Here is a 12747-nt window from a genome sequence, read left to right on the forward strand (position 1 = left end):
CCCTGCAGTTCAATCTGTGCAGAAAACTATTTGACACTAAATCAGGTATCAATCGATTTTAAAAGGCAAAATAATAATAATAAAAAAATGGTCTTCCTCTATTAGCACCTGAAATCTGCCACAAACTACATAAAACTGAACAAAAGCTTAAGCCAAAATGGGAGCAAAGGAGTGCCAGTGAAGTTGAGCAGTCCTTGATGTTTCTGTGAGGTGGGAATTACAGGAAGGGTGAAACTTGCAGTTTTTCACTATTTACAGTGTCCTAAGATTGGAGTAGGAGAAAGAGATATGGCAAGCAAGAAATACCCTCAGTGGAATAAAAACAGCTTGAAGAGAAGGCAAAAGGGAATGGATATGAAAAAGGCAAGGCATGAAGTAAAGAAGAGAATGCAAGGAAAGGATTTATTCCTTAAGGTGTCAGGTTCCCTCTTAGGTCAGAAGAAGCAGGCAAACAAATTTTTTAAAAAGTAAACATTTTGGCTATATATCAGTTTTCAGTGAGAGGAAGATGAGAAAGTTGAATGGAAAGAGTTGCTTCTGCTCCAGATAAGAAGTAGGGCAGAATAGGGATCTAGAACTGATTTTAAATTAGCTCCTTCTGAAGTTTCTAGACAGGTTAGCTTTTTAGATGGATGGAGTCTGCACAGCTGGATTTGTGTGGGTGGACTAAATAAGCAGAACTCAGGCATGGCAGAGAAGGGGATAAAAGACAGCTAAGCAAAGTTAACCAGAAATAGACATATAAAGGTCAAGCTTAAGGTAGTTTTTAATTCATATGTTTTAAAAGCATCCCAGGCTGATTAGAAGAACCCCAAACCTCAAACAAAAACAACAATAAACTGCTACAGACAACCCGAAACAAGACAAATAGTATCCACTTACACCTAGAGGGGGAAGGCCTTCCACAATATTCTTCTTCCCAGACAAAAGATCGGACACAGGTCTCTTCTTTACTGAATCTTTCCTTACTCTGTATCTCCCTGATGTTGTAAGATCAGATTCTGACATAGATGGAGTAAGCAGTCCTTCCCCTCTTCTCTGTACCTGGCTTTCTACTAGTAAATGAACAGGGCTTATATCTTTCATTCTCTTTTCTGCCTCTGTGATATGTAATTTAGGCTCAAGAATATGCAAAGGGCCAGCAGATGAAGCAACAGAGCTATAAGGGTAGTTTAGTACTGAATCACGAGAATAACCTCCCACAACAGATGAAAGTTGGGTTTGATCTTCAGTGAGAGGAGAAAGACTTGTACTGGCCTTATTCTCTTCTTCAAATTCTTCTTCTTCCTCACTACTGTGAATCAGCATAGTGGCATCTGAAAGGGTTTTCTTGTGATCACAGTTCATGCATTCCTCTTGCTCACCTTCTTTTTGCTTTGTTCTCTCCATCAGAATGTTGGGCTGTGACCCTTCTGAGATAACTCTTGGAAGAGCCACATCTGCTGCAGAAGCTGACATGGTCCTCTCTTTAATTCTTATTCCTTCAAAGCTGGGAGTCAAGCCTGCAATTTCAATACTGTTCCTTTTCTGCAGCTGAGCATGGCGTGCCGATGTCAGAGGTTCACTGACCTCCTGAAGAGAATGTGCCACAGGCAGACTGTCTTCCTGAAATGTCTGGACAGAATGGTGCACTCGCCTTGTGATAAGGTCTGGATTGCTGCTGCTGATGTAGATGTGTCGTGAAAGGTCTGGAGTACTGTTTGCAGGTCTCGGGTACGGGTATGGGGGAGGTGGTCGATAGACTTGAGTCTTCATTATATTTGGTGCTGGGTAATCCTGAGACTGGAGCTGCACATTTGTCAACTCAGGCACACTCACTGCCCCAACCACTGGGCGCTTTTCAGCAGGATAGGGATAGGGGGATTGGCTATGGAAGCTGTAGTTCAGGTTAAATGGATAATGGTTAGACTGTGGGGCAGCAAAGTGGGCATGCTCTCGAATTTCAGGCTGACTGTAAACTAAGGCATCAGGCCTGCTGTAAGCATATGAGTTGCTGATGTTAAGATTTCTCATTGAATGACTCTGCCTGTCTGTGTGCACCATCCCCCTGTTGAGCTGTCTCATCACAGTCTCATAGTCTGGTGTGGGACGGTAAGAAGGTGGAATTAGTGCACTGTGTCTGTGTGATGGGACATAATCAGTTCTGAGGACATCACTTCCAGTAATGCTTGGATTAGAGGACATGGGGGATGGCTGCAAGTAATGTTGTGGATTGTTCAAGGAGTTTGTGCTGTGTGCGCTATAGACACTCCCATTGCGGATCCGACCACTGTAGTCATGAGGGGCTCTATCCAAGCTAGTCTGAGAGTGACAGTAGTATCCATTCTGATTGCTCACAAAGAGGTTATCTGAAAGTAAAGTTTAAGAATAATCTTTATGTCCAGGATATCAAACAAAGTTATCCTCCATTAAGATGTAGCTAAGGCAATGCTTGAGATTTTCAAAACCTCAGTTATTCTTAGCTATGTATTGAAATGGGAAGGAAAAAAACCCAAACCAAAATACCAGCTTTTCTGTTGTTGATACCCAAAGTATATATGCCAGAATAACATATCATATTTATTTCAATCATGCAAATCCCTATGAGAAAATACTATTTACGAATTACTTTCTTCTGTTTAGGATAGGTTTCCTAATTTTCAGTCCAAGACAAACAAAGTCCATATCAATCAAACCACACCGCTGCAAAAATGAATGTCTACACTAGGATTTGCACTAATGTAATCAGTTTAAAGAGCAAAGAAAGAAAGAAAGAAAAAACAAAAAAACAAAGCAAAACAAAAATACCACAAAAACCCTAAAAACAGTTGCATAACAAGCAAACAAAAACCCTTGCTCTTCCCTCTTCTACTTCTTCAGGATGTATGTAGATATAGCACCACAAGACCTCAAAAAAACAATCGAATTAACTTTTCTCCAGAAATCTTGGAGGCAGTTTAAACTACCACCATATATCTTTCACACACACACACACCCATATATATATATACCTAGACTGTAAAGAAAATGGTGTAACAGTTTATACATCCAAGACATATTTAATTATTTTAATTACTACTTCATTGGATGCACAATTTGCCAGTCTCCAGAGGATAACAATTTGGTCATTGCTGTAGACACTTTCATGATTTAACTGTTTGGGTTTGCCAACATAATTTCCACATTTATGTTAATGAATTTGCTGACAATCAAAATTTGTTTTATGAAAAAAATGTTCAAAAATAGAATACTTGTATTAGCAAGTACCCAACAACACTAAACTGCAAAGAATTCAGTTACCTTCTGAATGTAGCTGAATACCTGTATTTCATTCAGACCTGTGTAACTCTGTTTTGATAGAAAATGTGCTTATTCCCTTCCCAGTGAGCTGGCTTTTTAGAGTACTATTTATCCAGCAGATCTGTACGTCTGGAAAGTTCCTATCAAACTTGAGGAGACTTTGCAAAAGATTAGATTCAGCCCTTCAGGGCAGCAACTTTGTTAATTAAAGACTCAATGTGTAACAATCAAAATAATGAGAGTAAGCGCCATGACTCTGCTGTAAACTCTAAGATAAGGAGTCTACATTGCTTGACAATTTTAGTTAGGGTTTGCTTGGGTTTTTTTCATTCTTTGTTTCAATCACATATATACCAAGTCCATTACCAGCAAACTTTTTCAGCCTTTGAATTCCTCAACACCGTGTAGTCTAGCAAACTTAGACAAATGTTCTCTTCCTGCATTCTGAGTTTAATTTTTTTTAAATTTTTTAGTTGTGTGAATTGTCTTGGGGCAATCTCTTTGCAGCTATTAAGATCGATATTGACAAGGATCTCACAATGCCATAACATACCAGTTTGATACATGAAGCAAAAAAAGTGATAGTCAGCTTAAACTCACACAAGACATCTCAGTCTACAATTGCTGTATATGAACTAGAATTGCTTATCTCCCATAGCAGAGGATATGGAGGAAGAACAGTGGAGGAAACTGGGGTTGTTTAGCCTGGAGAAAAAGAGGCTCAGGGAGAATCTTACTGCTCTCTACAGCTATCTGAAAGAAGGCTGCAGTGAGGTGTGTTCGTGTCCTCCCAGGTAGCAAGCAGCAGGACAAGAGGGAATAGCCTGAAGTTGCACCAGGGGACGTTTAGATTGGATATTAGGAAATTTCTTCTTGGAAAGAGTGGTGAAGCATTGGAACAGGCTTGTCTAGGGAAGTGGTGGAGTCACCATCCCTGAAGGTACTTAACATGTGGCACATGCGGACATGGCTTAAGTGATAGAGTTGACAGTGCTGTGTTGACGGTTGGACTTGACCATCCTAAAGGTCCTTTTCAACCTAACAATTCTGTGATTCCATGACTGTACTTCACATTAGCCTACGTGTTTAGAGTAGGCAAGCACTTCCATGACTGTTCTAGTACAAACCGACCCCATGTTCACCTATCAATTTACTCAGCTATAGCTAAAGTAGCTACACATATAAATTATAGTTTTTACCTTATAAAACTGTGTAATGTGGCCATGGATTTAATGAACTTACCTTGGGAAGATGCATATGGTTCACTATAATGACCATTGTAATGCAGCTGAGGTGGTGGAGGCATCATATAAGGCTGAGGCTTGGGCTAACAAAGCAAACATCTCACTGTTACTTAAAAACTGATTATTCATTTTAAAAATAATTATTGGAAGGTTTTTTAATACATAATGTATACCATTATATACATGTACAATATTATACATATTATATATAATACTATACACATAGTAATACTACACATTATATATTATATTATAATGTGTATAATATTTCAAATAAACACATACAAAGCCTTAGTCTTAAACTATTTCTCTAAGTCTGCAATGTAAGTTTCTCCTTTGAGGTCACAAAAAAAAAAAAATTAAAAAATAGGAAAAAAACCTTGAAATCACACTCCACTAACCCAAGACTGTATCTTGGCAACTGACATCTAAGAGAGTCTCCTAGAGACAATATTCAAACTGAAAACAGAAGTGTTTAAAATATTTTTCATTGCAATTGTTTTAAGTTCACAATTTAGATATTACATAGCAGCTCTTCCTACAAGTCAGAAACAGTTCCTCACATACTAGATTCATCTTTTTCACTGCTCATTTCATTTCACTGAAGGGAACTAATATTTGATTCAGAGTCAATTGAAATACATAAAAATGCAAACCTAAAGGTATTTGCTTTCCTTACCATGGACATCCTGGATGAAGATCGTCTTCTAACAGGATTCACTGCCACAGGCTGAGTTTGTCTACAGAAGAAATTTATTGGTAAGAAATTATTTTTAACAATAGCAAGACCTATTTCAAACATCAGAAAGCACTTCCAAGTTCAATTAAAAATCACTCTACATTTCCAGGAGCCAAGCCTGTATTAGTCTTCCACAAGAGTCTCAAAAGGAAAGAGCTCTGTGCATTAGCCACCACCACTAAGCAAAAATCAAAAACCCAAGATCAAAATACCCCAGTTAATCTCCTGTTCTATAAGTTGCCTGTTCTACAAGTCAGACATAAAACTGTATGGGGACTGTAATGTTACAGATGTTACAGGAACTGGAAAGCATTACTATACTGCATTAGCATTTGTATGTTCTTACATTGATGCTAATGGTAATGAATTTTCATAATTTGTTGGACTGGCTCCAGGACAAAGTTCAGAAGTCTTAAGCTCCTTTCCCCCCCACCCTACACTACACCTGTGCTCTGCATCTCATAGCAAGACAGGTCAAAAGACAGCATGACACAAATGCAGGAACTGCTGTTTTTTAGTGAGAAAGATGTTCTTAAGCTCACCCTTTGGGAAGTGAAGGACGAGAAAGGATTGGAAAGCGTGGAAGGGAAAGAATGAGGGAAGATTTCTGAGAGCCCTCCTCAGGTGGAGAGTCCAAGGAGTCTCTAAAGACAAGGTATTTACAGATTTAGAAAAAAAAAACCTGAAGTTTATACAGGCATGCATAAGATGGTTTTCAGCTGCAGGACCAGATGACAAGAAATCTTAAGAGTAGAGATACTCAGGAAAGTTTTTTTGAGAACTTAACCTCATCTAAAACCACACTGTGGTGAAACAATTACAATAAGTAATCCCAGAGGTTGACACTCAATACAGAGCTACAGATCTGATGTTATTCAGAAAGAAATGCACAAGTCCCATGAATGCACTACTTCTACCAATGATTCTTACCACTCTCAGAAGACAGACAGGTTTACAAGCTTTGAGGTATGAAGTTTAATCTATTTCAAATTTATCTTACTTCTCAAATAAGTTAGCATTAAACACACTAATGAGTCACCTGTGGCACAAAATACTTGATTATCTTTCCACTGGCCTCAGCAGATATCAAACATCTATCTTCCCATGTGCGAAGAGGAGTGAAACATATGGGAATCATGCATTTCCAATGACAGACTATTCACTGTGTCTAATTCTCTATTCTTTGACTGAAGAAACTTAACTGAAGCAAAACTGTTCCAGTAAAATAGCTCAAATTCCAGCCATTGATTTCCAAGTTGGAGACCAGCCCATTTAAATTTAATTTGATGAATCGTATTCAATTTACTTTGCACTGGTGCTACTTGAGCTATTCAGATTCCATGGATGGCTAAAGAACCACATATCTCTTAGCTGTCAATCCAGCACATTTCAGGAGTGCTTCACATACACTGGCCGCCCTTTTAAAGCCTCTAGTGTCCTTTCAGAGCAGCTCACCCAAACACAGGCCAAAACCCTGGTGGTTCCAGCAGCACCAGCAATATTAGACCCCAAAGCAACTGAAGTCTCTCACAGCACAGTGATCCAGAAGAAAAGGCCAAACATTATTACTAATGGTAAGACTACAGCACTTAATATTGTCCTCTGTTATAAAGCAGGATGTATTTCAAAAACTGGTGGTATTTTCTCAAAAAAGATTAAGAAAATGAACCCATGTCATTAATTACTACCATCTAAAAAGGACAGTAAAGACTTCACAGAGGAAATGGAAATTTTCACTTCCCAATGGAAGCTGCAAGGGCACCAAGGGCACACTGCTAAGGAATTTTACTTACAGGCTGCATTTATTTAGTCTGTAAAATTTGTGTCTAGCCACACACATCCTCCACACATATTTTGCTGTTTCCATATCTTCCTGCCAAAAAAACAAAACCCAACATTTGCATTAAGTTGAACATTCATACCCTTCACTTGCTTTCAGACAAGCCACTGAAATTTTTAAGGTTAAATTACCATTGACCCATTTAATTTTAATGTAACTTCATTAATGTCACAAGGTTTTCCCCAAAACTCTACTTTGCAGACCCAAATATACACTTTAGCCTAACAATTTTTGTAGACTTATGAAATTTGAAAGCAGAAGCCTTTTGCTCAAGACACTTATCATCTGTTATACCAACACAATTTATAGTTAAGACTGCTATAAGATTGTCAACAGCTGCCTTTTGACAAAAGCAACTGGTAGATGCTGAATAAAATTAATTCTGCAAGGAATGCCATGGCCCATTCCAGCAAAGCTCTAAAGCTATATTTATCTTTAATTGCCACTGATTCAAGTCAAAAAGCACACTAGAAATTTTACTGGAATGGATGAAAATTTTAATGACCACATAACCAAACACTTCAATGTACTCAACATAAAATGTCCAATTTTTAATGCCTTCCCATAGAAAGCTTACCAAAGACAATGTTATTACATTTGACTCATTCATACAGTTCAAAGCTGCTAAATACATAGATAGTAAGTTTAAACCTTTGAGTTAAATTATCAGTTTTAATTTGTTTTTATTTACTGATGACTTAGTGAAAAAAAAATGTACTCACAGTTTGGAACTGAATTGTCTCCTCTTTGTTTGCCAATTCTAATGCGAAAAAGGATTTATTGTGGGACATGTTGGCAATATCATGCCACCTGCAGACAAAAGGGACAGGATATGACTGGAAAAGCTCTGATTTTCAAACCACAAAAAATGTGACTGCAAACCAGAACCACCATCAAGAATGTGGATAAAGAACATCCTCATGAGGCAAAGAGGAGGGGCAGACACTGATCTCTTCCATCCTGCGACCAGTGACAGGACCCAAGGGAATGGGCTGAAGCTGAGTCAGGGGAGGTTTAGGTTGGATATCATGAGAGTGTTTCACCCAGAGGGTGGTTGGGCACTGAACAGACTCCCCAGGGAAGTGTCACAGCCCCAAGCCTGACAGAATTCAAGAAGCATTTGGACAATGCTCTCAGATACATGGTGTGACTCTTGGGGATGGCCCTGTGCAGAGCCAGGAGCTGGACTCGATGGTCCTGATAGGTCCCTCTCAAGACAGGGTATGCTACAAGTCTATGATTCTGTGAAAAACCATTTTATGATTCTGTAAAACGGTTCATTAATCTATTTGAACAAGTTGTAGGCCATCACTTCCATAGCATACTGTACAACGTGTACAGTAAGATTATTACTTGTCTTCCATTTGAAATACTTTCAAGTGTTCTTTAAAAAGAAAAATCAAATTTAGACCAATTTAGTCATCAGTAGATTATAATGTCCCAACTGCTTGAAAGCAAACCACACATTCCAGGAAAAAAAAATTAAACCTACACTAAACAAAGCCTTTAAGGTGTTATTATGCATATTTTCTAGAACTCTTGCACATTCACAGAAGAAAAAAAAAATAGATCGCATAAAATATATTTATTCATCTTCTTTTTAAGTGCAAATTTATCTTGAACCATTAGTATTTTGTTAGTGTAAATAAAGCCTGTATCATAGATTTATTTAAAGAATATTCTGCAGTACACAAACACATGGAAAAAGCATGACCTGCATAAAGGGCTCTCTCTAAAGGTGTTTTTATGACTCCCATTGTCATTACATAGAGGTGTCTGTTAGCATTTTCCATCACTATTGCCTTATATATATGAGATAGAGAAACATTAATATCTCCATTCTGAGGCAGAACAAAAATCCCACAAATTTAGGGCCTTGGTTCATAAGCCTTAGTGGGCACAACCATGAAATTACCTGAGCCAATCTCAAGCATAACCCAGGCTTTGTAAATTATACTAACGGGTCATTTTTCTATGCTTTTTTGGACCCAAATAACATGATATTGCTATCCATGATGCAATTGCCCATAGTCATACAACAAATAAGCAAAAGAGCAGAAAACTGGATCCTGAAATTGGAATATAAATACTTTCTGATGCTTCCCAATGTGAAACTTTTTTCCTATGTTTACAGACACTGCATCCACAATTCTTTGAGAATTTATGTGAAATGCGTGGACAAAACTTTATTCCTCCCCTGTGTGTTTGGTAAGTACAGCTGTTGTTTAATGCTGTAGGAAAGCAGAGCAGAGCACTTTGGCAACTCCAGACAATTAAAAAGAGGTCAGCAACAGCTCTCCTATCACAACAGAGACAGAAATTTTTCTGAAGGAACATTTAACAGTAGTGAATTTCCAAATTCTGTTAAACAAAACTACTAAAAGAAAGAGGCACAGTTGGCTACTTTCTCTAATCCCAGAAATTTACCAGTAGTGAAGTTCCAGTAACTGTTGGACCATAATATTTCAAGATTTCTGTTCATATTCATTCAAAAATTCAATTGTAGAAGGTTAAAGTTCACTAAGAATAAACCCTTTCTTGCTTTAGTAAAAACTAAATTTCCAAGACTCATTATATAAAATATCTCAAAATTTTTTTAAAAAAAATTATGCTGAATTCTGCTGCAAGATCCCCAAGCAACCCCTCTTAAAGTCAGTGGGAAGCCATTTCACATGAAGACTGAATTTTAAGTATTTAGCTAAGTGAGAGCTCTGTCCATAATTTATAATTCAATAATAAACTAAAACCATGTATGAATCCAAAATAATAAAACAAATGTTACTCTGTAACTCTACACATACATTTATAACATATGAAAGGAACTCCTGGACAATTTCAAAGTGAATATTTCTGTGTGAATTGATGTGACAATCTCAGGATTTAAGATGCCCTGTGCGTAGAGAATTACTCCTTTTTGATTCAGTAATGTTTTGCAATGCAACTGTATATTAAATATTAGTGCCTAAGAATTAATCTGTCTTAAAGAGATTCCTTTTGCAGTTGATACATTGACAAATTCCCACTGGCTGAAGTATTCACTGTAGCATGAAGACTACGAGACAACAGTCAGGTTTACCAAATGCATAAATACACAGCATATTAAGAGTCATTGATACTTGTGAGGAACACACTTAAAATGTGAAGTTCATTAAGGTATTTTATGAACAATACTAACCTAAATACAACAGGAGGACGACCATTTTTGTGTTTCACAAAGATACCATCAAGACATGCTCCAATGAATATGTCACTTCCTTGGCTGTCCTGTAAAAAGTTGCCAAAAATTATGCAAGTACAGAAAAAAGTCTTCGAAAGCAAAGTTACGTAAGAAACAGCTGCTTTTATAATTCTGGAGGAGAAAATTCCAGGCGGTTTGGCATTTGGGCTTTATTTACTTTTGGCAGGAAGTAACCACTCTAAACAGGGAGAAAAGGGAAATCAAAGATCAAAATGCCATTTACCTTTGCAGGATAGGTCTCTTCACCATAGCCCTCCATTCTTTCCACTTCTTGCATATATAACATTTCTGCATCAGGAGGAGTAAGGCCTCTACAAATAAAACAACAATCAACTAATACTGCCAATAAGAAAAAAAAATCATCTTTGTTTTACTCTGAATGACACTGCCAAAGCTTGAAAAGAATCCCCAGGATACCAGGCAACCATCAAATCCTGCTGTTTCTATCTGTACAAATTTAGCTGATATATTTGGCTCAGCCAAATCACTTAGATTCTAGTAACTTCTTTCTCTCTGGCATCTTTAGGGGTAAATGGCAACAAAGACCAGTTAAAATTACCATCTCTACTAATGGCAGACAGTTATCACATTCTTGATCAAATCCAGCACTGTCTCCACATTTCCTCACTTGATCAGAGGCGCGCATGTTCAAGACATGAGTGTCCTCTGTACTGCTAGAGGGGAAATATGAAGTCTGGCATTTTACATTTCAGAAAAGACAGTTTCTTCTTCTAAATGCTGACTATTTCACTATAGTACTTTGAAAACATGAGGACAAGATCTGTAGGTAAAGGTAGAATTCTTTATAATTAGACCAACTGACAGTTTTCTCACAGACTTGCAGTAGTATCACAGGGCTTAAAAGCTGGTGTTTACCTACCCACTAAAATATCTCAGTTACCTCATAAAAGACATTATTTCTACCTGAAAAATCCTGTCATGCATATTTTTACATCTCTCAATACTTTTTCAATAATAAATCTTTCAATTTCTTCACTTTTTCCCAATATCATGAAGATTAGGTGTTCTTTGATGAACCTGAACCATTCAATCTTGTTACAAGTGCATTTTAAAGGTAAGTGACGCTGCAATTTTCAAACTGTTGTTTTAAAACAACACAGGGAAAAGTATTCAGTATTACTCACATAGTTACAAACGTTTTTCACTAATGAACTGATAAAGAGAACTTGACTTTCCTTTGTCCTGGACTGCTGCACCTTAGCTCCCTTCTACCTAAGATCATAAGCATTCTGGCAGTTACTGTCTCTACATTTCTCCTGCCCCTAATACCTCCCAATGTTGTTTATTAGGAAACATCCTTACCGAGGTCTGAACTTCACATGAACGAGAGTCAGAAACAGTATACAGGTGAAGTCACACTATTTAATTGTGTCCTGTTTTCTTTTCAAGCTGAATCCTCTAATTTATTTTACTACATATTCTGGCCTCTCTTTCATTTTCATTCAGCTAAAACTCTTTTAGAGAAAAAACTAATTTAAATGGGAAGTGAAATCAGTCCAGATTTCAAGAGTCACAACTTTCTGAGCTACAGAAGTAACTGAAGACTAAAATCAAGCACTGAAGAGCTTAAGACATGTTACCTGTACTTCTGATGTAGCAAGGCAACTTTCTGTGTTGCTTCTTCCAATATTTTTTCTTCTTGTAGCCAACCCTTAAGGTAAAATAGCATTTGTGGAATGAAATACAAAAAAATTATACAAAATCAAATTGTTATAGTTTCTTTACACATGCAAATCAACCCCTGAGTCTAGTCTTGGAGTTTAGATGCTGTAATATGCACAAATAAACCCCAAAAGCACAAACACTGTTTTGAAGTAGTTTAGCTCACTTTCCCATTCATACCTCAACCTTCTTTTCAGCGTAATATACAATAAAATTGAAAAGACCTTACTACATCTTTGTTTCTATGTAATGTAAGTGTCATCTCTCACTCCAATCTCAAAGACGACCTTTACTAAAATTGACAGCCTAGGGAGCAGTGAGATAGACAGATCATGGAGGCCTCCTAAAAATGATTTGCATCTACCAATTTTAAGAAGTATTTAAATTTGTCAATTTAATAATTTTAATGTGCCAATTTAAAGAAAGTACTCACCACTGGAAACAAAGCAAATCTTTGTAGAAACTCCTGAGATTCGTACTGATCATAGTCTCCAAAATCCGCTATAAAATGAAAAAAATCTTGGATTCAAACACTTAAAACAAAATTATTCAAAACCCAATTAATTGCAGTGGGATTTTCAAGTAATAAACCTCTATCCTATTGAACTACAATCTGAAAGCAAAACAACGGAACAAACTAATCAATAATGTTTATAAAGAGAAAAGGTTAAAAAAATCCCCATCTTTTTGACTTCTTCAGAAAAATTGGTAACACTCCTTGTGG

At 37.1% G+C, this 12747-nt stretch overlaps 1 protein-coding gene across 2 annotated transcripts in view; it reads right to left on the minus strand.

The window, feature by feature from the left end:
- Positions 1 to 12747, minus strand: part of PTPN21 (protein tyrosine phosphatase non-receptor type 21) — a 45497-nt gene that overhangs the window by 14011 nt on the left and 18739 nt on the right. The window contains exons 5-14 of one of the 2 annotated variants that reach the window (XM_066188628.1): positions 12457 to 12524; positions 11942 to 12012; positions 10564 to 10651; positions 10278 to 10366; positions 7825 to 7912; positions 7056 to 7135; positions 5805 to 5906; positions 5203 to 5263; positions 4522 to 4606; positions 883 to 2348 (exon numbers count right to left, since the gene is read on the minus strand). In XM_066188628.1, coding sequence (XP_066044725.1) covers positions 883 to 2348; positions 4522 to 4606; positions 5203 to 5263; positions 5805 to 5906; positions 7056 to 7135; positions 7825 to 7912; positions 10278 to 10366; positions 10564 to 10651; positions 11942 to 12012; positions 12457 to 12524 — 2198 coding nt within the window. The remainder of the gene's footprint in view (positions 1 to 882; positions 2349 to 4521; positions 4607 to 5202; positions 5264 to 5804; positions 5907 to 7055; positions 7136 to 7824; positions 7913 to 10277; positions 10367 to 10563; positions 10652 to 11941; positions 12013 to 12456; positions 12525 to 12747) is intronic. The other variant, XM_066188629.1, reaches the window with a different exon arrangement.

This window comes from Chamaea fasciata, unplaced genomic scaffold, assembly GCF_029207755.1.
Source record: "Chamaea fasciata isolate MVZ Bird 193981 ecotype frontalis unplaced genomic scaffold, bChaFas1.0.hap1 SCAF_7, whole genome shotgun sequence".
Lineage (NCBI taxonomy): Eukaryota > Metazoa > Chordata > Aves > Passeriformes > Sylviidae > Chamaea > Chamaea fasciata.